The sequence below is a fragment of the Felis catus genome, chromosome A3 (genome assembly GCF_018350175.1).
Source record: "Felis catus isolate Fca126 chromosome A3, F.catus_Fca126_mat1.0, whole genome shotgun sequence".
Classification (NCBI taxonomy): domain Eukaryota; kingdom Metazoa; phylum Chordata; class Mammalia; order Carnivora; family Felidae; genus Felis; species Felis catus.
In genome coordinates, this window is record NC_058370.1 from 90,115,575 (window position 1) to 90,140,682 (window position 25,108).

General features: G+C 47.0%; 1 protein-coding gene across 1 annotated transcript; it reads left to right on the plus strand.

Annotated features, from left to right (window-relative positions):
* The first annotated feature begins 1,401 nt into the window (after positions 1 to 1,401).
* Positions 1,402 to 23,809, plus strand: ACTG2 (actin gamma 2, smooth muscle). Its single transcript, XM_003984129.6, has 9 exons — positions 1,402 to 1,527; positions 9,316 to 9,477; positions 10,316 to 10,444; positions 15,682 to 15,792; positions 16,040 to 16,124; positions 17,636 to 17,797; positions 18,575 to 18,766; positions 21,013 to 21,194; positions 23,588 to 23,809. Exons 2-9 carry the CDS (start codon positions 9,352 to 9,354, stop codon positions 23,729 to 23,731), a joined length of 1,131 nt encoding a protein of 376 aa, XP_003984178.1. The 5' UTR covers positions 1,402 to 1,527; positions 9,316 to 9,351; the 3' UTR covers positions 23,732 to 23,809.
* The last annotated feature ends 1,299 nt before the right edge of the window (positions 23,810 to 25,108 follow it).

The following is a 25,108-nucleotide window of genomic DNA, read 5'->3' on the forward strand; positions in this document are numbered from 1 at the left end:
TCCTGTGTGCCCTGCTCACCTGCTGCCCACCCCCCACAAGCTCCTTAGTCTTGGGCTGAGTCACCAGGTGGGGGTGGGGGAATGTTCCCGGGGACGCCTTAAGCAGGTATTTGATGCATGCTCCTTCTGATGAAGGGTAGGTATCCTGGGCACCCCCAGAGTTTCTGATTCCATCCATTTGGGTGAAGCATGAGAATGTGCATTTATAACGGATTACCCAGTCATGCTGGCACTGCCCTCCAGTCAGGCTGGGGCACTTGGGAATCACTGGGTTTGAAGATGGGGCAGAGTCAGGAAGCTGTGTCAGGACCAGAGCCTGAAGCAGAGTGGGGCCAGCAAGGGTGGGAGGCAGACAGCAGAGCTGAGGGACATCTCCGAGGGGAGGGCCACCGGGAAGGGAGCCCAGTTGGCTGCAGAGCATGAGGTGGGGTGTCTAGACTGACTTGGGGTTTCTTGCCTGAAGGACCAAAGGGGAAGATTGTGAGGTAGGGAACCCAGGAGGCAGAGTAGCATGAAGGGAGGGGATAGGGGTTCAGGTTTGGAGGGTCATCTGGGTGGAGATGCCCAATAGGCACTTGGTCATTTCAGTCTGGATTAGACATCAGGTGTGAGAACTGTGGGAATATGGGAGCAGAGGGTACTTGGGACAGAGCTGATGACTGGTAGTGTAGGCAATGAAACAGCTACCCAGGGAGAGTACATGAATTATGAAAAGAAGAGCAAGAACCGCAGGACTGTGGAAACTTCTACAAGCCTGTGAGTCTTATCAGGTGTGTTAAGACAGCTCCCTTGGTCTGTAATTCCCCAAATTTAGGGACCAACAGAGGAAATCCAGCAAGGTAAGGGAAACGATAGGGGACAGTGAAGTTCCAGAGGTGGCTGAAGGTATCCTGGGACAGCCAAGTTGACTCAGCCCAGCATTTAGTAGCTCGTGTGATGGGCAGGGGGTAAGGAGGGCACACGGGATCTTTCTGGATGGCATTTCCCTTCAGCTTTTAACTGTCCTGGGCTTGCACCAGACAAGGCACGACTGCACCCACTTTGGGGCACGGCATGGGTGTCCCAGGCCGACCCAGGGTGGGGTGGGGGGGCTGCAGGCAGCAGGGCCTAAGGAGGGAGGTGTGGAGGGAGGAGGCCCACTGCCATTCTTGGTATGGTTCTCTCTCCAGGAGCAGAGTTGTATCTGGCCTCACTCTGGGCAGCTTATAAGGCCTGGTGTGAGTTTTGTTGATGCAAGTGCAGCATAAAAGGAACAAATCCGCCAGCACCAGGGCTGTTGCCACTGGAGTCCTTTTGCATACATTTCTCAAATGATAATTCACTCTACCCAGCCCCCTTCCCCACCCCCCTAGGCCGATTTATTGAAAAAACCACCTTATATGGTAATATTGTTAACACACCGTCAGCTGGCCTTTTTAGGGACTCTGTTTAAAGAAGATCCGCCTCTGGGGTTTTATATTGCTCTGGTATTTATGCCAAAGACACACCAGCCCTCCGTCACTGGGAGAAGGACCTCTCGTATACTCGGTGAGTACTGCACACACAGCTTCTGCCATCCCTTCCTTTCTGAGGCTGCCTGGCCCCCTGGGTGCGGGAGGTGCCTCCAGATTGGCCTGGCTTCCGTGACGCTGGCCCAGCTCACATGTCAAGGCGCTCGGTGGGCAGTGGGGCCTCCGGGCATGCTGCTGCCTTCCAGGAAAAGGCATCTCTGGGCATGGGGCATGCTGGACAGCCCTGCGACTGGATGGTGGGTGGGATAGAACACCTGTGGTCTCTACTCACCCTGCTCACCTGGGCCACTGCAGATCTATAACCTCATGTCCTTTGTCATGATTCAGAACGTCTGAGAGGCTGTTTTAGGGAAGTGGATGTTTTGCAGGAAAACAGCTTCTTCTCGGGGTATTTGAATCAAAGCCAACAATGGTCCCAGGATCCATGAGATGTCTGTGTTGGGAATGGAAGTGTGTTTTCTTCAGTCCCCTTGTGGGTCTCACTCTCCTCTGATTCATGCTTGGCTGAGATGAACTGAGAATTTTCTCAGTCCTTGAAGGCTCCAGGGTCATTGGGGGATGTGGAAACTCAGGGTTGGGGCACGGGCAAGTGTCCTGTGGCATCATGCAGGTTTAGGGCTGGCGGGAACATGACAGTCATCTAATTCATTCTGAAGACACTGAGGCCTAGAGAAGTTAAGTGACCTGCCCAAAAGGCTCACACCCAGCTGTGAAACCACCTACCAATGCCTTCATCCTCCCCTCCGATCCCCTGCAACACATGCACGCACAAATAATTAAGAGGGAAATGAGACCAAGGGGCTGTTTCCACTTTTGTGACCAGAGTTGTGAACATCTGTTTGTGGCTGAGGCAGCTTGGTGCAGTGGTGGAGCTCTTGGAGGCAGACTGCCCAGCTGCCAGAGTTACTTGGTGACCCCAATGTTCTCACCTGTAAAATGGGAGTGCTAGTGACAATACCTACCTGGCAGTGTTGTTGTGAAGATTAAATGAGATAATGCATTTATAGGGTGCTCAGCTCAACACTGGTAGGGCCTGGCCCTGAGTGCTTTAAGTATCACTTGCAGGGCTTGTTAAAACACAGATTGTCTTCCACCCCGCCCCAGATTCTGATTCGGTAGGCTGGGGTGGGGTCTGATAATCTTCATTCCTAATAAGCTCCCAAGTGATGCTGAGGCTGCAGTTCTGAAACCACACTTTGCACAGGGAGGCACTGAGGGCTTGCTTTTTACTATTCGAACAAGTTTAGACTTGGAGGTTAGCCTTTGAGCGGAAAAGAAACTGAGCTTCCTCTGGTGGAGATGGATAGGTACTTGGAGAAAATGCAATGAGCGATGAGATACTACATGCCAGGTCTGGGATACCAAACGGGCAGTATGACATCATGACTTTGAGGCTAGAGTTTTCTCCTTCCCTTTGTTCATTGCACCAACATTTATTGAGTACTTATTATGTGTCAGGCTCCTGCTCCTTAGGGACAGTGTAGAGGCTTCTGCAATCACTAGGAGAGATGAGCAAACAAACAGATAAAGCCCAGGAGGGGCCGTCACCCAGTCCTGGAGTTATCTGGGAAGGCTTCCTGGAGGAAGGGTACCTGAGCTGGGTACTGATGTGGACTAGTCCCCAAATCAGGGAAGCATGGTCTTTGGACTGTTGAAGTGGCTCAACTCCACTGAATTAGATTTCAAGACAGGAAGCAGGGACAGTTTAAACAGAGGGGCAGGCAGCGCTGGATTACTAAGGCTTCATACACTAAAGGGTTAGGCAATGGGGGACCACAGAAGCGTGACGGCAAGAGATCTGCCCTTTGAAGGGACTGCTCTGTCAGCGGTGAAGAGAGTGGACTGGAACAGGGCGAGAGCGCTACCCGAGTGTGCAGAGGCCCCGAGCTGGAGCACCGCGGTGGCGCGGAATCAGAAATACAAGACCCCAGGATTGGTTGGGAGGGCAGTGGGAGGAGTCGGGTGTTGGGCGTGGCCTCCAGAGTGGGCGGTGCTCTTCTCTCTCGGGCGGTTCCAAGTAGAGGATGGTGATGAAGGCCGCAGCCCCGGAGGTGGAGTCGAGGTGCTAGGGGTCTGGGGTATAGATGCCCTGCAGGCAGTCTTCTAGAGCCCGGGAGAGGGGTCTGGACTGAGCGGATCCGGCAGAGCAAGAGAGACGCGCCGGTAAAAGAACAGGCCCAAACGGCAGATTCCTGAGGATCAGAAATATTACTAACCAGAAGTCATTTTTAATTTAGTTAAGTATACCAACGAAGTCAAGGTAACAAAGTTGATTAGAGGTGCTGCTGCTAGAATTTTCCACCGCAGGAGCGTTTTTTGTTAAATTATTTCTCTGTGCCAGGCTAATTGTATGGATATGTGTGTCTGCAGATTATTATAGGCAGCTGCTTAATGTCGTTTGAAGCCCTCACTGCAAAATATTTCTCCAACTATTGTTTGAGGTCCCACCATCTGAGAGGCCTTCCTTTTAGGACTTACATTTTGTACTGAAATGAAAATGCCTTTGGAAAGTGGTGTAAGTTCAGTCTTCCCTTTAGTAATCATTGATTTGTGAAGTGGATGGTTCAACTCCTTCCAATATGACAGACTTCATTATGGGAGCAAGTTCTGATAGAGAAGAGTAAGAGAGGTCATAAGAACTATGATTTTTGCAGCCCTTTGCAACAGGGTTTGGCAAACTTTTTCTGAGGAAGGCCAGATAGTAAATATTTTATGCTTTGCAAGTCTAAAGGTTTCTGTGGCGACTATTCAAGGCTGCCATCATAGGGATAGCAGCCATAGACGGTATGTAAATGAACAGGTGTGGCTGTGTTCCAATAAAACTTTATTGATAGGCTCTGAAATTCAAATTTCATATAATTTTCTCAAGTCATAGAATATTATTCTTTGGCGTTTTTTGCAACCACTGAAAAATGTCAAAATCATTCTTAGCTGGTGGGGCCCACGAAAACAGGCATTAGTTTGCAGATCCTGATTTACAATTATAAAGCACTTTCGTTTCCACTATTTCTTTTTTTTTTAATGGTTATTTTTTTTTTTTGAGAGAGAGAGAGAGAGAGAGAGAGACAGAACATGAGCGGGGGAGGGGCAGAGAGAGAGGGAGACACAGAATCTGAAGCAGGGTCCAGGTTCCGAGCTGTTGGCACAGAGCCGGACATGGGGCTCAAACTCATGAACCATGAGCTCATGACCTGAGCCAAAGTCGGATGCTCAACCGACTGAGCCATCCAGGTGCCCCACATTTCCATTATTTCATTTGCTTCACAATCCCAGGAGACAGATGCTACCCTTTCCAGGAAACTGAAGGCCAGAGGGGGATTCGGGGGAAGGGGCCATGGGAAGGGGGTACCCTGAGGGAGGAGAAGGGGAAAGAAAGGGAAGCCGGAAAGAACTCTGAAGCCAAATCTTGTCTCCTTCAAAGTGACAGGTTGGGGGGCTAACGTCTCTGCCCTCATGTTTGCCTGAGGGTGGCCAGGGAGATGAGTGAATGAACACATTTTTTGGCACCCATTATGTCTTTGGGTTTTGACCACCCTGAGGGGCGGGGTGGAGCTGGGTTTCTAACTCTGAAACCCTCAGTGAAGACCAGATGTGCCGAAAGAGAATAATTCTGTTGGCTTTCCGTGAGCACAGAATGGTCGTGACCCTGGGAAACCACAGTGATTTTGGCTTTGGTTCAGCTGACACACTCAAGCCTAGCCACAGATTACCAGCAAGCAGCTGAGAAAGGTCTAGAATTTCTCTTGGCAAAGACATTCCAGGAGAGCCTGGCTTCATGGTGAAACCTTTCTTCCCAGGCCGTGTGGGACCCCGTGGAGGCCCCACTCCAGGCCAGCAGCCCTACCCCTGTCTTTACCTCTGTCACTTCTCATTTGGTTCTGACTTCAAAAAAGCAGATTTAAATCCAGCTAAAGTGCTGCACAATGGCATTGTTGACTTGACAGCTTTAAGTTGCTTTGTGGCTTGTCTCAGCTGCTGCTCGGCTTGGGAAACAAAGTCCAATCCTCTCCTTCTGTGTGTGGGGAACTCAGCTGGAGACAAAAGGGCCCATTGAAAAGCCAGACAGGCTTGAACTACAAATCGCACCAGAGAGGGATGCTGAGGGGACCCCAGAGGGAGATAGTCACAGAGATGCAGCTTTTCCTCTCGGCCACCTTCTAGCTTTTGAGGTGGTTTTCCCTTCCTGGTGGACCACCTGCTAGAACAGGGCAGCACAACTGATAGCCGACCAGCTTGTGAAGAGAAAACTGTCTCCCTGTGATTCAAATCAGGCCCGTGTGAGCAAGCTGTCAGGAGACTGGACTGTGGGGACCCAGGGATCCCAGGGGCAGGGCAGATCAGGTCTGGAAAGGGGCCACTCGGGTGGTGGTGGGGGTCACCCACTGTTTATTGAGCACCTACTGTTTGCTAAGCACCGAGTTAGTTTTGAGGGCTGTAAACATAAACCCAGACTTAGTCCTGGCATAGGAGGGGTGCAGAGGCTCAGAAAGAGAAGTGAACACAGATCCTTTTGTTTCGGCCTTTTGCTGCCAATGGCTCTAGAGACAGAAGCAAAAACACCAAACATGGAGAAGTTAGGACAGTTTCACTAAGGAAGGTGTAAGCTTCCGGCTTTGGAACCTGTTCTGAGTTGATGCCAGCCCTGCCTCTTCTTGACTGAGACCTTGGGCCAAGTTCCTTCCCTTCTCTGAGACTTGGTTTCCAAATCTGTAAAACAGAAATAAAAACATTTTCCCTTGGGGCTTTTATGAGGATTAAATAGATAATCTATGTGAAGAGCCCCACATTTTTTAAAATTAAAAATACATTTTTACCAAAAATGGAAGCATGGCCAATACTGGTATGTTTCACCTAGCAATGCAGCTCACCCGTTTTCTGTTGCATTAACTATTCTGCTCTCCCCATTATACAAAGGTTTCAGGCAGTTAGTTTACAAGCCAATTTATTGTTCGACAACTTCCTTTGATATTACGTGGCTTCTAATTTTGGTTATTTTAAGCTGTGATAAACTAGCCCATAGCCAAATCTTTGCATTCACCCATGAGTGTTTCCCAAGGATAAAATCCTGGAAGTGCCTTTGTGGAGTCAAAAGTTATGTACATTTTTAAGACCAGGGACAAGGATTTTCGAATTCCCCTTCTGAAATGCAGTGCAATTTGGCACACCTCCGCTGTGAATGCAAACCCACCTCCCCACACCTTTCCAGATGCGGGGAGGGGGAGGGGGGGCAAGCATCGGACCTGGTGTTCCAGCTAGAGGTAGTGTTAGCTTTTAGCCTGGCCCCAGAGTACTTCTCCCTCTTCACAAGACCCCATGTCCCGCTTACAGATGCTAAACAAGAGCTATCACAGTTTGCTTATTTCGACCCACGTGCAAAACCTCGTATTTACCCTGTTAGGTTTAATATTATTTGACTTGGCTCATTTTCTCTGTTTTTTGAGATCATCTTGGGTTTTGATTCTTCCATCCAACACATTTAATATTATACTCTCTTCCAGCTCTGGAAATTTGATCGGCACGTACCCCATATTTTCATCCAACGCATTTATAAAAATGTGTGACAGAGGACTGAGAGTGGAGCCTGGAGGAATATTGCTGCCTCCAGGTTGATGTTGACTCATTAATGAACACCTTTCAGTGACAGTAATTCAGGCAGCTGTAAATATGCGTAACTCATTTATTGTTCAGCCCACATGGCTTTATCAATAGGGATATCACAGGAGACCTCGTCAGATGCCATGATCAAGTTAAGGTCCAAGGTCTCCCACCTTCTTCTGCATTCCCAGCCCACAGCAGTCCCGGGGAAAAAGGGGAGGCTGTCACTCTGTCAACATTTGTTCTTGGTAAACCCTTAGTAATTATAAAAAATCACTGCTTCTTTAATAATGCTTTCTTCTTTAACAGTGCCTTCTGGAAACCTGCCTACCTTGCATATCAAGATTAACTGATGTTTGAGAAATCTGCTTTCTTTCCCTTTTTGAACATTAGAACAAACTTTGCCCATCTTCAGCTTTCTGACATTCCTTCATTTCCCACTCTTCTAACATGGTAGGAAGTTAGGATCTTCTCTGCAATCCAGAAACTGGTCAGACCAGAAACAATATTGTTTTAAGCAGCTAGGGAAGGGTGCTGTCCTTCAATCTCCATCTCATCTCACACCTTGAGTTCCTCTTACCAGTGTTTGGTCTATCTTTGTTACTCTGAAAATCCTTCTCCTTGACTCCCATTGATTAATTCACTCCTTCATTTTGATGACAAACATTTAAAAGCACACTCTGTGCCAGATATTGTGTTGGGCACACTGAAGAATCGTGGGGGGAACAGGACAGACCCAGCTCCCGCCTTTGCAGAGCTACGAACGAGCCGGGATATGCAGAGTTGATCATTGCTCATGCAAGTTCAAGGTGCTGTGGGGCCAAGAAGAGGGGCTACTGACAGACTGGTGGGCCAGAGAGGCCTCATGAAAATGCAGTGTCCATGCAGAGGCCTGGCAGGTGATAGGAGTTAGAGTAGCAAACAGGTGAGGGGAGGGTGCTCCAGACCCTGCGTCTCAAGGTCCGGCAGGGAGAGAAGATGACACAGTTCAGAGAATGGAAAGAAAGTCCATATAGGCAGAGTGAGAAGGCCAAGAGGGGGCAAGAGGGAAGGTGAGCCTGGAGACACAGGCCCGGCCAGACCCTGGGGAGCTCTGTGGCCTGAGTTAGAGGGCTGGGACTTGATCCATGGCCATGGGGAACCCCAGGGGGAACAGGGACAGAGGCAGAGCTGGATTCAGGAAGTCACAGCAGCTTCTTCCCTGGTGTCCACTCTGCTTTGAATGTAACAGGGAAGAGCTTCCTTTTAGCCTTAAAGTGTGTTACTAACCTTCTGCTCAGCCTCAACTTTGCCTTTCTGACCTCATATTCACAAGCCTGTGTCTCTGTCTCCTCCTTGCTTTGTCCACCTTTGATGTGAGGCCACGGAAGAGCCAGGGGCACAGATTTCCATAGCATTTATCTCCTTCCCGGCCTGTGGTCAAATGTTCTGAATGAAGCTTCCAGGGGCCTTCCTCCTCAGCAGCCACCTGCTTTTCCTGGACTGCTGAGAGTTAACCTCCCTGAGCCCAGGGCCTTTCTGTCTTCCACCTGTCCCGCTGGGGGACCCCCCAGGCCAGGGGGTCTGCACACCCTCCTCTGAGCTTCTGTTGTTTCTTCTTTGTCACCGAGCGCCAACGAGTCGTCAGCTGTTGTCTTTTAGCCTCCCTGAAAGAAAGAAAACCTGCAACAGATGTGGGAAAAATGAAGTCCCTCACCACTTTGCAGCCATCCCAGTGCAGCGATGAGCATCAGCGGACGGACTGCTGCTTTCTCCACCCGAAGAGCCAGGGACTGGGCTTCCTGTCCAGAATCCTCTCTCCTCTCAGGCTGCCTTTCCTCCCCGAGCCGCTTCTAATGTCCACATCCTATAAAGATATCCATCCTATTAGACTAGTCCCATTGAACACCAGTCATATTAGATTATTGACTTCATTCTGCCTTAATTACCTGTCTAAAGACACTATTGCCAAATATGGTCCTGCTCTGACACGCTGGGGGTGAAGACTTCAACATATGACTTGGGGCGGTGGGGACACAATCCAGCCCGGGACAGCAGGCTCCAGGGAAGAAGTCCAGCTGCCCGGGGGTGGGAGTTCAGGCCCATGTCTGCTCTTCGTGGAACTGGGCCCTGGTTGGAGGTGGAGTCAAGCTTCAGAACCAAGACATGCCTGTCTCCAGCATGATTTTGACAAGGCGCTGACTAGTTCTCTTCTTCCCCTGCCCCGAAGGTGCTCAAGCCCCCGGTTCACTCGGCCACACTCACCATGTGTGAAGAGGAGACCACTGCGCTCGTGTGTGACAATGGCTCTGGCCTGTGCAAGGCTGGCTTTGCTGGAGATGATGCCCCCCGGGCTGTCTTCCCCTCCATCGTGGGCCGCCCTCGCCACCAGGTATGTGCTCATCTGGACCCAAGGCTTTGAGCCTCTAGGAGTAAGCGCTGCATGGTGGAGACTACCTGACGTGTGTGTGCGCGCGCGCGTGTGTGTATGTGTGTGTGTGAGCTTTGTGAGTGCATGCGTTGGGGGTGGGGGGGACTCGCTTCCAGTTAACTAACAGAGCAAGACCCTTCAAATAGAAATATCCAGGACTAAACCCAACATAGCCCAGGCATGCAGGGATGGTATTATGTTTGGCTTAAGTCTTTGGAAGAAACTTGTAAAAAATACCTGCAAGTAAATAAGAACTTTGCCTTTAAGAAATGTACACTCTGTGAACTAACTTGAGATCACAGGCTACAACAGAGGCAAAATATTTCACCAGGGGGAGCACAAAGGAGGGAGAGATTAAATATGAGTGGAGGGACCAGGGAAGAGAGGCTTTGCAGAAAAGGGAAAACTGAGGATACGGAGGATCTCCTCATATGCAGAGAAGAGCAGGAGCCAAGATGTGGGGACGTCAAAATGTAAGCAGAGGGTATCTGAGGAGAGCAAGTGTGAGCCCTGTGTGTGTGAAGTGAGGGAAGAAGCGCATGGAAGGCCCTGCTCTCTTGGAAAATGACGTTGTCTTAGGAGAGAGAAGAGAGACGAGCCCACAGGAAACCCTCCCCCTTCTCTCCACGCCACCTCCACATTCATCAGTACCTGCCTCGCCCATGTCTCATTCTGTCCTGTCTCCAGGAAGAAAGATATCTTTCCCATCTGTATCCTTCTTCACAGCCCCTCCAGTGCCTAGATCCCCCTAAGTGGAGCCCTCAGCCAATCTGCTTCTTCCTTGTCTTTTGCATTACAGGGTGTAATGGTGGGAATGGGCCAGAAAGACAGCTACGTCGGGGATGAGGCTCAGAGCAAGCGAGGGATCCTAACTCTCAAGTACCCCATTGAACACGGCATCATCACCAACTGGGATGACATGGAGAAGGTATTGGTGGACTCCCCCCTTTTGGTATAATATACACCGTCATGACCCTCATCTCCCACAGGCCTCTATCCTGTCAAGTGCCTCAAGATGTGTCTCATATCCTTCCTTCCTTCTTCGTCCATCCCCCTGGTCACTCCCCGTGGGGCTGCCAATGGCTCTCGTTGGACGGCTGCAATGGCTTCCTGATTTCTTTGTCTCCAGCCTCGCCATCCAGTGAATTCCCTGCATTGCTGCAAAGCTAGTCTTCCTAAAAACAGATCAGATCGTGTCCCTCATCTTCTCAAGAAGCTTCGGTAGCTCCTCATTAACTGACAGTAGCTTCCTAACCCCCTGTCTGGGATCTGAGGACCTGTCCTACCTAATGCCCAGCTTCATCCTTTCAAACAGCTTTCGCTCTAGCAGGTGCTCAATGCTGCTGCTGCCTCAATGGGGGTAAGTGGCTTCTCTCCCCTTCGTTTTTTCCTGTCATGACCTCAGGGAGCTGCATTAATGCCATGTCGTTATGATGATTCTCTAATGAAAGTTCTAAGTAGGACTCTCTAGGGGTTTCTAGAAATGTGTGTGTGTGTGTGTGTGTGTGTGTGTGTGCGTGTGTGTGCGCGCGCGCGCGGGCGCGCGCAAGAAAATGCAGGGGTAAGGGGGGGATTTTTAAAAGGTAGTTTGTGATCAACAAAATCATATGTGGGAAATGCTAATAGAGCCTTCTTAATATTCTTTTGATATGTTCTGCTGACATTTGTCTGAGAATCCTTGTTTTTGCAAGGAGTGCCTTTTGAAGTGCCATAGAATGCTTATCGAACAGACTGCGACCAGAAAGGAGGATGTTGCTGTGAAATCTGTAATACACTCTACTCTTGTCTAAATCCCAGATTCAGTTATTTGGGGTGTGAAGCTTTTACGCTGTGCAGTGGCTAAGAGCAAAGACCCTGGAGTCCGTGGCAGGGAGGTCTGGCAGTGGGTTCTTCCTTCTGAGCCTCAGTTTCTCCATTTGTGTAGATAAAAATACTTCATTACGGTTGCTTTGGAGACTGAATTAGGTACTCAGTATGATCTCAAGGCATGGAACACTGTGCTCAGTAAATGGCATCTATTACTCATAGTATCTAACAGAATCTAATTCAAAAACAGACAAAATATTTTGGTATAAAAATATTTTAGCAGTAATTATTTTAGTAGTAATAATGTGTGACCTCGTTAAAGAAATTCCTAAACATATATTATACACCTCAAAGAAAAATAGAATAGGGGAAAGCTGTCAAATCTTCCCAAATTCATTTATAGGCTCATTGCCTTTCTAATAAAAAACTCACATTTTTTAAAATTGTATATATATTTTTTTAATTTTTTTAACGTTTATTTATTTTTGAGACAGAGAGAGACAGAGCATGAATGGGGGAGGGTCAGAGAGAGGGAGACACAGAATCTGAAACAGGCTCCAGGCTCTGAGCTGTCGGCACAGAGCCCCACGCGGGGCTCAAACTCACGGACCGGGAGATCATGACCTGAGCCGAAGCCGGCCGCTTAACCGACTGAGCCACCCCGGCGCCCCTAAAATTGTATATATTTAAGGTGTACGAGCTGATGGCTTGATACACATTTATATATGTAAGAGCCACCACATTCCAACTAATCAATGTACCTATCACCTCACATAGTGACTTTTTTTTCCTTGTACTGAGAACAAACACTAGGATTTACACTCTTAGCAAATTTCATATACACAGGACAGTATTGTTACCTATAGTCACCATGCTATACATTAAATCTCCAGAACTTATTCATCCTGCATTAAGGCTTTGTACCGCTTGACCAACATCTCCCTGTCTCCCCACCCCCAGCTCTTGGTAACTACCATCCTCCTTTCTGCTGCCATGAGTTTGAGTAAAAAAAAAAAAAAAAATCACAATTTTTAATTCTGCAGGGTAATCATGAATAACGTACGTTTGGAGAAATAAATAAGGCAAAATTTATGAGAACACAGTGAGTAAGGAAAACTATGAGAAGCTTGCCATGTTCACATATTAAAATATAATATAGTATACAAATTAAAATAGTTTGGTACTAGCACAAAGGTAAAGAGGAAATACATGATAAATGAAACTTTGAACACCAAAGGGAGAACAGGGTTGGTCAACAAATTATTCCAGAACAACTGATGAGTTATTTGGGGGATGGGAAGTCTTTATGGCCCCTACCATACACCATTTCACCAAACACATATAAACTGAATATAAAAGTTAAATATAAAAATTCAAATGGTAAAGAAATACAGCATAGTAAGCGTGAGCATTTATCAAATTTCTGGTGAAAGAAGTCATAGAGGGAAAAAATGACAAATGTGATTTTCAAAAAATCATGGCTTCTAGTATGTGAAAAACATAACCAAATGTAAAAGGCAAACAATAAGTTGCAAAAAAAATTCACAAGAGCAATGAAGATTAATATAAACAGCCAATGTAAATTGATGACTAAAAATACAAAGTCTCCACTGGGCAAATAAATAAAGGACATGAACAGATAATCCACCAAACAGAAATTATAAAAAGTTGCAAATCTGAAAACACTTAAACTCATTTGAAACAAATGTAAATTGTCAAAGTAAAACAATGAGGTATTATATTTCGCTACCAAATTATTTCCTATATTAAGAGTGAGAACCCTGGATGCAGGTAGGGGGAAAATGGGCTTTCTTATTCTGGAGGAAAGAGTAATTTAGCCTCTTTGTTGGTAAAAAGAAATGAAAAGGTCTTCTGGGGTGCCAGAGTGGCTCAGTTGGTTAAGCATCTGACTCTTGATTTCAGCTCAGGTCATGATCTTATGGTTCTTGAGTTCGAGTCCCGTGTTGGGCTCTGTGCTGCAGAGTCTGCTAGTATTTTCTCTCTCTCTCTCTCTCTCTCTCTCTCTCTCCCTCTCTCTCTCTCTCTGCCCTTCCCCCATCTCTTTCATAAATACATTTTTTAAAAAGGTCTTCCAATCACCATGCTAATAGCCTAGTAATTCCACTTTTAAAATTCTTTTCTTTGGAAATGCCCTGAATAGAAAAAGGAAAATACAATATGTACAAGATAGCTATGATAGGATTATTTATAAATGAAAATCAAAGATACCATGAATAGTAATACAATTAAATATATGATAGCATATGATGAAATGTTGTATAAGCATTAAAAATAAATGTTCAAATAATTAAAAAGAAATATTTACTATGAAAAAAGAAATTATTTATGTTACACTCACCAAACAGTGGCAGGAAACAAGATTGAATGTAAAAACATAAAAATAGTGTAACAATAAATAAATACAGGTATATGAAATAAATAAGTCGTGATAGTAATAAATTTGAAAATGCTCAAAGGTGAAAGATTAGTAAGAAGAAAAAGCCAAAGTGTTAACTATTATTAGATGATGGAAATGTGGGAGACTTTTACTCCTCTTAGAAATAGTTCTATAATTTTATGGGGCGCCTGGGTGGCGCAGTCGGTTAAGCGTCCGACTTCAGCCACGTCACGATCTCGCGGTCCGTGAGTTCGAGCCCCGCGTCAGGCTCTGGGCTGATGGCTCAGAGCCTGGAGCCTGTTTCCGATTCTGTGTCTCCCTCTCTCTCTGCCCCTCCCCCATTCATGCTCTGTCTCTCTCTGTCCCAAAAATAAATAAACGTTGAAAAAAAAATTTAGAAATAGTTCTATAATTTTAAAATTATCAACATCTCTAAGTTTTAAAGTACTTTGTAAAAGCTCTAAAAAGTTAAGTGAAAATGAAGTGCAGGTATTTGGCCTCAACAGCCATGATTCGGATTCCTGGACCCGGGGTCCAGCCTGGGAACCTGCACCAACAGCAGTCACCCCAGCTCGTTCTGTGATAAAGCGTCTGGGGCCCACATTTGGAGAAATACTGACATCACTCAATTAAGACTCATTGCCATTCATATCTCTGTTGTGAAACTTACATAGACAGGGCCTTGGCTTCTTCCATGTCTTCTGCCTCAGATGCCCTTCTCAGCCTCTGGAGACCTTCCTTTGCCTGCAGGGCCCACTCAAATCCCCCAGATAATGAACTGCCTCCTCTTTTACTCAAAATGTGAATATATCTTTCTATTTTGTCTTCTTGGGTGTTTTACTCCTCTCTGGGCCTTGAAACCAAGATCAAGGGACCATGTCTGATTTCGTATCTGTCCTCACTACAGTTAGCACCATCCTAGCACAAAGCCGGGAGTCCACAAATATATGGGTGCAATGGAAGCAAATGACCCTATGCCCCGCCTCTGAGGAAATCAGAGCCCTATGTCCCTGCCACTCTGCTGAATCCCTCTGAGATGTAGAGTCCTATTTGGTTGTCTTGGCTCATTGGACACGGTGAGAAGAAATAGCTTCCTCTAAAGCAGTGATTCTCCACAGGAGCAATTTTGCCTCCTGGGAGACGTTTGGCAATGATCGGAAACATTTTTGCTTGTCATAGCTGGAGAGGTGCTACTGGCATCTAGTGGGTGGAGGCCAGGAATGCCGAACATCCTGTGATGCATAGGTCAGCCTCTCACATCGTGGAATTATCCAACCTGAAATGTCAAAGTGCTGAGGTTGGGAAACCCTGCTCTAAAGCACCAGCCTGGCCAGTAATAGACAGCGATGGCTCAAGCATATCTGTCAGGTTCCCATAGAGAGGTGTGAGCAGGGGGAGGGAACCAGGAAGAGATGTTGAGGCACCCACGTCCTAGGAACAGAGGAAAGCTCTTACACCCTAAGCCTGAAAGGTGGGTTAGGGGCAGTGTCACTAGAGCTGGAAGAGGAGCCACCCAATAGGAGCCGGGCTCACAGTGAGCCACACCATTGCTTGGAGAAACACCCTGACCTCTCTCCCTCTTCCCACTCTCCAGCCTCTTGCTGATGTCTTCCATCCGCCAAGTATAGCCAGAAGCCAGGAAGCAAGGAATACTGAGAGATGCAATGGGTCTGGCCCCCCAGGGAAGAAAGTCAGGGGGACAGAAGAAGAGTAAAGAGGAGGGAATTTCCTATGGAAATAATCAAGACGCTAAGTATATTGGCCCCAGATCTGAGTCCTGTCTAGGGCCCTGTTGAAAAGGAATGTAAACTCCAAAGGTTAAGCAGAAATTCCCAGGACTGACAGTCTTCTCTTCAGACCCATCCCATGCTGTGGACGTTGTGTCATGCTCCCCCAGCATGTACATGCCAGTGGAATTTTATAGGAGACTCCTCACCTCATTTGACTTTTGTCTCAACCAGATCTGGCACCACTCCTTCTACAATGAGCTGCGGGTAGCACCTGAGGAACACCCCACCCTGCTCACAGAGGCCCCCCTAAATCCCAAGGCCAACAGGGAGAAGATGACCCAGGTAAGAGGCCAAGAAGTCTTAAGCATGACACAAGAAAGCAGCATGGATCCCTTCTCCCTTTCACACATCAGTGCAGCAAAAATTTTTGAGGACATGCTATGTGTGTAGTCGATGTCAGGCCCTATGGGAGGTGGGGTGGCGTAAATAGGCACAGCCCTTGCCCTAAATAAGGTTACAAACCATCCCATGAGCCAAGAGGTGCTGTGATTTCTGCCAGATCATCCTTCATTCTTCGTTGTCCTTTCAGATCATGTTTGAGACCTTCAATGTCCCTGCCATGTATGTCGCCATTCAAGCTGTGCTCTCTCTCTATGCTTCTGGCCGCACAACAGGTGAGCAGCCTGTAATCTGATCCCTTCCTGACTTGATGTGGGGGGGCAGGTGCTGTAGAGAAAGCTGGGCTCCTGCAGAAGTTCCTGCTCAGAAGAATCAAAGGGACAGTCAAAGTCCAGGGAAAACCCTGCTTAGGGATAGCAGAAGGGAAGCCCATGTGGAATGCATTCAGGTCTACCCAGTAGAGCTGACAAGAATTTATATGAACGAAGCATGACAAGTACATCCAGCGAGGGCTGTTTCCCTCACAGCAGTCAGTCCCTGAGCTCACATACACTTTCTAGCAGTATTGGAATGTTTCTGCTCATGCGCCTGTGATGGTGGACATGTATGTGCCCTTGGTATAGAAGGGTGCTCAGGGAAACAGAAGGAACTTCAAGATAGAGCAATTTGTAATGGGGACTCGATAACTTCCATGAACATTGTTCAACATTCATTCATTCAAGTATTCATTGATTCAATGATTGATTGATCGATTCATTCATTCATTCTTCAGACATTTCCCATTACTCCCTACCAGGTGCCAAAGACTGCACCAGGCCATGGGCATACAGTGACAAATGAGACAGCCCTGCCATCCCAGAGCTAATGGTCTAGTGGGGGAGAGGCAAAATGAAAAGATTGTTTCACTGCTGATGACAAGGACAGTGATGGGGAATGTATGATGGTTCTATAATTCACTTATTTGTTTGACCATTTCTCTACTGCTGGACTTTTAGGTTGTCTCCAGTTTTTATTTTTTATTATAAAATATGCTGTGATCAGCATCCTTGTACAAGTGTAAACTACCGGTCTCTGGATGTTTATTTTGTATCGGGCCCTGACTGAGCCATCTTATTAGCTCTGGCCATGTCTCAGTTGATTCTCTTGGGTCTTCTAGGTATACAGCCTCACCATCTGTAAATAATGACAATTCTGTTTCTTTTTGATAATACCTCTTATTTCTATTTTCTGTCATATTGCATTGGCTAGAACATCCTCAACTGTATTAAATAATAATGATACAATAATAATATTAGTGTTTCTCCATAGATTATGATATGGATTGAGATTTATTATCGTGTTGAAAAGCTCATTTCCCTCCATGGTTTAATAAGTTTCATCAGTCAAGAATGTTATTTTTTTTTAATTGGATGGTTTTTGTGGTCCCTTCCAGATCTCACATTCTCCATGCGTGTGCATATGTGTTAGTTTAATGCCAGAAGGATGTGCAAATTATCCAGTCTCCTTAAAGAATGTGCAATTGAGATGCACATTGACAAGTATGCATTACTATGAAAGTGTTTTAAGGAATACAAGAAGGGAAGATGTTTTACTTGCCTTCCAGAAAGCTACCTTCTCATTTTGGAGAATGAATTGATGTACACAAAAAATATTACTATTGATCCTTATGGTGGGTGAATTTTCTTAGCTGCTAAAGAAAAGTATGGTAATTGAGGATCATTTGGCAACTGGTCCCAGAAAGATGAAAGACAAGAAGTTTTCATGGGTCCTATCCCTCTGTCCATAGGCATCGTGCTGGATTCGGGGGATGGCGTCACCCACAATGTCCCCATCTATGAGGGCTACGCACTGCCCCATGCCATCATGCGTCTTGACCTGGCTGGCCGTGACCTCACTGACTACCTCATGAAGATTCTCACAGAAAGAGGCTATTCCTTTGTGACCACAGGTATCCAGCCCCTTCCCTGATTCTCACTTGAGCTCAGAATGAAATCTGATCTAGGACCAGGTGTTCTTTGATGAGAAGTCTGTGGCCCCCTGCCCTCAAACTCTCCTGGGATAGATGAGGAGGCCCCTAGGCTGGGGCTGGGCCTCTGGACAAGACCAGGTAGTCAAGGCAGCCTTATTTATGGAGGAAGGTTCCCAACCAAGTTGCCCTTGGGAGGACGACAAACCCTCCTAAGTGCCCTTTCAGAGCATTCCCTGCTTCCCCAGGGACCTGCTACCTCTGTCCACATCCACACCAGGATCAGAGATGGTTTTTACAGTGCTAAATGGTAGCAAAAATCTGATGATGCATTTTGTGTCTTAGGGGCATTTGTGGTTTGTCTGAGGACACATGGAATAAATAAGGTCTGAATTTCTAAGGGGAAGTTGTCATGCCTCAGTGGCCACCCTGGACAAGAGGAGATCTTAGGCAGGGCCCTTCCTAGATTCTGTAAGATCACAGCAGATTCTCCTACATCTAGCTGGAAATGTGTCCTGTAAGGCCCTCGGGAAGCCCTGTAGCTTTGTCAGGGCAGAGTAAAGATGGCAAGGAGAAAAGCCCATGCGAAGTTTTGCCTGGGAATCAAGATTTTGAACTTGCACTTTAGGAAGAGGAATGAAAAATTAACATTTATCCTAAGAGTGAATTCAGAGTAGAGGAGGAGGTTTTCACGGAGATCAAAATAGGACAAACTAACAGAACAGAGTATCTGCTTTCTGTCATTTCTCCTCTTACTAGCTGAGCGAGAAATTGTGCGAGACATCAAGGAGAAGTTGTGCTATGTCGCCCTGGACTTTGAGAACGAGATGGCCACAGCAGCCTCCTCTTCCTCCCTGGAGAAGAGCTATGAGCTGCCAGATGGGCAGGTCATTACCATTGGCAATGAGCGCTTCCGCTGCCCTGAGACCCTCTTCCAGCCTTCTTTCATAGGTGAGGTGTTGCCCACTGTCCCTGCTAATCGAGAGCGGGGATGGGGAGGGTGAGGTAGAGGGGTGGGGGGACGGAGGGAGAAACACCAGGAGCCGTGCACACTTTGTTTATGGTTTATACATAGCCCACATTTTTCCAAGAAGAACCAAAAACACATCAACAATACAACTAGATAAAATCTAATTTTTTTAATGTTTATTTCTTTTTGAGAGAGAGAGACAGACAGAGTGCAAGTGGAGGAGGGGCAGAGAGAGAGGGAGACACAGAATCTGAAGCAGACTCCAGGCCCTGATCTGTCGGCACAGAGCTCGATGCAGGGTTCAAACTCATGAATCGGGAGATCATGAACTGAGCCAAAGTCGGACGGTCAACCGACTGAGCCACCCAGGTGCCCCGATAAAATCTGATTTTAAATAAAAGTATAGGAAAATCAAAATAAAGGAAAAGCAGAACAGGGAATATAACATAAAACTAAGAATAAGGTTAATACACAAGACACTTCTTGGATGGCCCAACATTTAGGTCACTGGGACCAAAACCCACAGTGGTAAACAGAATGGGTCTGGGGGCAGACCTGGTCTCAAGTCCTGATTCTGCCCCTTCAGACCCTGTCACCTTGGATGTGTTACCTTCTTCAAACCTCAGTTTCCTCATCTGTAAAGTATAAATAATGATAGTACCTACCAGATAGGGTTACAACAAGGATTAAATAAGAGAATATTTAATACAAGGACAACTACTTTTTTCGAGGAGTGTATAAGAAGAGATGGGCCTGTGAGCAAATGCTGATAGATGGTGTAGTGTTACATACCAACGCACAAAGTGATAGAAGCCTAGGAAACCAGTGAAGGCTTCTTAGAGAAGGTGAACATTTGAACAGAATCTTGAAGAATGAGTATCATTTGATGGTATCTGGGGACGGAAGGAGTGCAGGATGGGAATGGCCTACAAGGAAGATGGAAGGCTACCTATAAAGACAAGGAAGTGTGAAAGGTCATGTTCTATTTGGGACATGATGGGAGAAGTAGGGGTGTGTGTGTGTGTGTGTGTGTGTGTGTGTGTGTTTGCACACAGAGGAAACTGGAAGGAGTTGCCAGACCCCACGAAGAGCATGGTGTTTAATCATACTAACAATGAAGATCCCTGCAAGTTTTTAGCTGGCAGTGTAGTAGGGTCAGGTTTGTGTTTCAGGAAGATTCCTCTGACCTCAGTGTGAAATTCTGTCACGTGGGGAAACTACTAGAGGTGGGGGAGACTAGGTAGGTGGGCACGAGCTGGTTGGGCATGCAGGCCTTTCACTGTGGAAAGTCTTGGTGCCAGGCGAAGGTAGCTAGATGTAACCTGTAGATTAGGGGGCTGTCAAAGATGATATGATGGGTATATCCATGCAGTGGAATACTGTTTAGCAATAAAAGAGAATAAAGAACTGACGCAGCCTCTAACATGGATGAACCTTGAAAACATTATATGAAATGTTAACATTAACATAACATTAAGTGAAAGGCTCCAGACACAAAAGGCTACGTATTATATGATTCCATTTATGTGAAATGCCCAAAGCAGGCAAATCTACAGAGACAGAAAATAAATTCGTGGTTATCTAGGGCTGGGCAAGGGGTGACAGGGGAGATGGCAGTGTCTGCTAATGGGGACAGCGTTTCTTTTTGGGGTGTTAAAAATGTTCTGAAATTAGGTTTTGGAAATTAGAGTTTGCACAATCTGTGAGTATACTAAAAGCCACTGAACTCTAAAGGGGTGAAAACTAGGATATATGAATTCTAGCTCAATAAGGCTTGAAAAAAGACGACACAGTGGAATGTTCCCTTAGAAATATATCTCGGGTGGGGCTCCTGGGTGGCTCGGTTGGTTAGGCATCTGACTCTTGATTTCAGCTCAGGTCATGTTCTCACACCGTGTGAGTTCAAGCTCCACATCAGGCTCTGTGCTGTCAGAAGCACAGAAGCCTGTGCTTCAGATTCTCTCTCTCTGCCCCTCCTCCTCTAGCATTCTTTCTCTCTCAAGATAAATAAACTTAAAAAAAAAGAAAAAGAAATGTATCTTGGGTGAAAAATGTGACAGGTCAGTCAGAACAGGAAGAACCACTGGCCAGTTAGAGGTCTAATCCTGGGAGGTGATTAAGGGTGTGTACTAAGGTCGCTGCAACAACAGAAGGGTCACTTGAGGAGCTGAAAGTGTGGGTATTTATGACGTGATGGATGTTGACAAGATACTATGACTTGTACTAGGCATGGAGTCTGCCGGGATTCATGAAACCACCTACAATTCCATCATGAAATGTGACATCGATATCCGCAAGGACTTATATGCCAACAATGTCCTCTCCGGGGGCACTACCATGTACCCTGGCATTGCTGACAGGATGCAGAAGGAGATCACAGCCCTGGCCCCCAGCACCATGAAGATCAAGGTGGGTCCTGTCCCAGTTCCCTCCACCCTTTGGGAAAATACAAAGGTCCCAAAGACCTGCCTACTTGGGAGATGCTCCAAGTCTGTCTGCCAGGCCCATAGCTTGGTGGTCTCCTGGGCTCAGCATCGTCCTGGTCTAGGGCAGATTTCATCTCAGGGGATTATGCTCCTTGGGCACTGGTGAGCTGGAGACATGTTTAGCATGGGATCTCAAATGTAATCACGTGATGTCATATGAGAAGGGGGTGAAAGAGCTTGGGATGAGAATATTGCGGGGGCTGAGGATGCAATCAGGAGGAGGGAAATAGAGGGAAAGAAAAGAAGGAAGCAATACTACAGCATCTTTAGACTTTAAAAGGGCTGTGCTGCCCCAGAGGAGGGTCAAAGATTTGGAGAGAAAGTGTGGCGTGGGTCGGGCTGCTGGCTCACTCACAGACACATCACTTGATTCCTGGGCAGCCTTTGATCTGTTGTCTCCTCTTGGTTCCGGTCCTCCCCATGTGGCTGCTCACCAGGGCGGCTCACCTCACAGGCCTCATCAGAACAGGGGCCCCCACCTGTCTTCTGCTTCTCCCCAGCCTCTGGTCCCCAACAACCATACAGAGCTTTTAGGGCTTCTAGGAGATTTGCTGCTAGCAGGTTTAGAAAAAGAGTTGGGAATTGAATACAGATAATGAATAGATTAAAAGTTACAAAGTCTCACAGTCAAGGTGGTCTCTGGGAGTAGGCCTGATCTGAGGAAATGTGTTCTAAGAACCTTTTTCACAAAGGAGGGCTACCCTAGGCCTTCCCCCTTTCTGGCATATGGTGCTCAGCACAGGGAAGCAGAGTAGGTCATCGGGAGCCACTGGAGCCACCGTACTTACTAAGGCCTGCCATACCGGGGCATTGTGCCAGGGCTGGGGCAGGGGCTTTTTACCAGGACCATGTGTCAGGATCCCACACCTCGCCTCGCCCCCAGATTCTGGCTCAACAGATTTGGGGTGTCCCATCACCTACATTGATAAACGAACACCAGCGTTTTGTTGCATATCCCAATTTGTGAGCCACTGCCCTGAGTGATTCGTAGACATGATCACTGAGAGGGTGACTTAAATAAGACAAGAGGAGGGGAAAGGGCACTTGAAGCAGGAAAAATGCAGAGCACAAAGGTTCCCCATGGTGTGTGTATGCAGGGACAAACACCCCCAGCTAAACTGGACAGCAGGATTTGTACAGAAGAATTGGGGAGACGAGACAGGCTGCAAGGATGTGGAAGAAGAGATGTGAGACCAAGGACACCAGCCCAGGACAGCCCAGTGTTTTCTCACAACCAGAGTGGCGCAGCAATAAAGTGGCCATGCTGTCCTTGAGGTGTCAGTCCAAAGAGTGACCAAGTGACTTTTGTCTGACTGAATAATAAGATAACTTCTAAAGACTCTTCTTCCTCTCCAATTCCATGATCTCTGCAATTTAGGAAATATGTAGAGAGAGCCTAAGTAGACAAAAAAAAAAAAAAAAAAAAATCCAGTGTCTGGTTTCTTCTAGCACTGAATTCTTAGACCATTTAATAGCAGTCTTTCTGGACCTGCTTTTAGGTGGAGTTTAAAATTGTTTGACAGGACAACCAATTTCTAAAGGCTAAGCTCAGGACTTGCAGGGGCAAGGATGAACCGTGTGTGTATGAACTTGAGAACTTGTCAGATATAAGTGGCTGTTGACAGCTGAAGCTCAAGACAGGGTGTGAGTGGACCGGCTGGCTCAGGATTGGAAGACTCAGACTGGCTGAGCCGCCCTTGCATCCCAACTCCAGGCAGGAACAGAGCAGCACTTTCCCTGCAGGTGTTTGCACGGGTCATCTATGGCTGAGGCACAAGCAACTGCGAAATCCCAGGGACATAACACTAAGTGTTTGTTGCTTGTGCATCTGCAGGTCAGCTGGGAGTCGGCCAATCTAAGTCAGGCCCGGCTAGGCAGCCCTGCAGGTCTAGCCAGCTCAGGTCAGGTCCATATCTCATTGTGGGGCCCAGGCTGAAGGGCCAGCAGCTTCCCAAGGGAAGCCCTTCCCCTGAAGGTGGCAGAGGCACAAGAGAGCCTGCCCGGCTGCATGCCTGAAGCGCATTTCAAGCTCCCGTTTGTATCACGTCTGCCTAAGTCCCATTGGTCAAAGCAAATACAAGGCCCAGACCAAAGCCACAGGGTGAAGCAACGCATCCTTCCCATGGGGGCGGGGTGGGGAGAGGGAGGGACAAAGATCTGGGCAACAATCTAATCTACCACAAGGTTTACCCTGTTTGTTTCTGACCGTGCAGCTGTCCTTACCTGGGGCAGCCCGCTCTGTAATGAGAGGATTCCCAGACCACCTCGCTCTTCCCTTGGGGACTGACGGTGATTCACCACATTTATTCTTTGCAGATTATTGCTCCCCCAGAGCGGAAGTACTCAGTCTGGATTGGAGGCTCCATCCTGGCTTCTCTCTCCACCTTTCAGCAGATGTGGATCAGCAAGCCTGAGTATGATGAGGCAGGGCCCTCCATTGTCCACAGGAAGTGCTTCTAAAGTCAGAACAGATTCTCTGGGGATCCCCTTGAGACTGCTCTGTTACTAATCATGAAATATTAAAACCTGCAAGCCTTACTTCTCTGCGTGGGGCTTTTTCTCTCCTCCCCCCTGGGCTTTTACATGGTGCTAAGGACTTTTCACCACACAATGATCCTGTGAGATACACATATCCCCATATTATGGATGAGGAAATTGAGGCTCAGAGAAGTTAAGGACTTGCTGAAGACCACAGAACCAAGATTAAAATCCAAGTGTGTCTAACTCTAAAGCTAGTACTCTCACTCTACTACCTTGTTTCCTTTTCCTTCAACATGAGTAAGAATGAGGGCTAGATGACTCTTGGGGGGGGGGCGTGTTAAGAAACAAAGGCTTTCAGAGATGTACATCCTTTTACTCAAGGGCAAGACACAGAGAACATGAACACAAAGAGAAACACAAGGATTATAGGGTGTGACATATGAATGGTTCAAACACAATGTTTGAACTTGTGTGGAGGAAGGTCATAGTGGCTTAAGGTCTCTATGAAGTCCTTTGTTATTGAGCATTAGGCTTATCTTGCCCCGAAGCTAAGAAAGGAGTAACATTCTTAGGAAGAATATGTTTTTCTTTCTTTTTCTCCTTTCCTCCTTCCTCTTCTTCTTCTCCCCTTCCCCCTTCTTGCTCTTCCCCTCCCCCCTTTTTCTTCTCCTTCTCTTCCTTCTGCTCCTCCTCCTCCTTCTTCTCTCTCTCTCTCTCATTCTCTTTCTCTTTTGTTACTTGCTCCCCACTCTCTGCCCTCGGTCGATTCTGTTTAATTTCACAAGTATTGACTGAATTTTCAGCATCTGCTATTACTGGGTAAGCCCACATGGAATTTATGTATCCAGCAAAGATGATTCCTGCCCATCAAAGTCTCACTGCATAAAGTGGGAGAAGACATATGCAAGACAATGATTTGAGGTGAAATGGAAGCACCCACAGAGTACTACGAGAAAGTAAGAGATGATAATGATAGCTAACGTTGGTTGTGTGCTTACAATACACGCGGCCCTAGGTTAAGGGCTTTACAATGATTTCCTCATTTGCTCTTCACCGTAACACTATTAGCCGGTACTAGTATCATTCCCATTTTACAGCTAGTTTACAAACTAACTCACTCGCCTAGCAAGTTAAGAGCAGAACTAGATCCCCACTTTTGCCTGGCACACCCTTCACTCTGCCTACCCAAGTCCCATCCTTGCCGCCCCTGAGCAGATCCCACTTGGCTGGGAGCCTTCCCAGACACACTTACTTGGAGACAGTGGACCCCAGTGGAGGTGCACAGACCTCAATGTCAGGCACTCTTCCTCCACCATCCCCACACTTGTCCTCTGGGGTGGAGAAGCATGTTTTGCA

Excerpts from the sequence above, each read along its gene's own strand:
- ACTG2 (XM_003984129.6), top strand. The coding sequence starts at position 9,352 with ATGTGTGAAGAGGAGACCACTGCGCTCGTGTGTGACAATGGCTCTGGC. Across the intron at positions 9,478-10,315 it reads TGGGCCGCCCTCGCCACCAG|GGTGTAATGGTGGGAATGGG; the intron begins GTATGTGCTCAT and ends TTTGCATTACAG. Across the intron at positions 10,445-15,681 it reads ACTGGGATGACATGGAGAAG|ATCTGGCACCACTCCTTCTA; the intron begins GTATTGGTGGAC and ends TGTCTCAACCAG.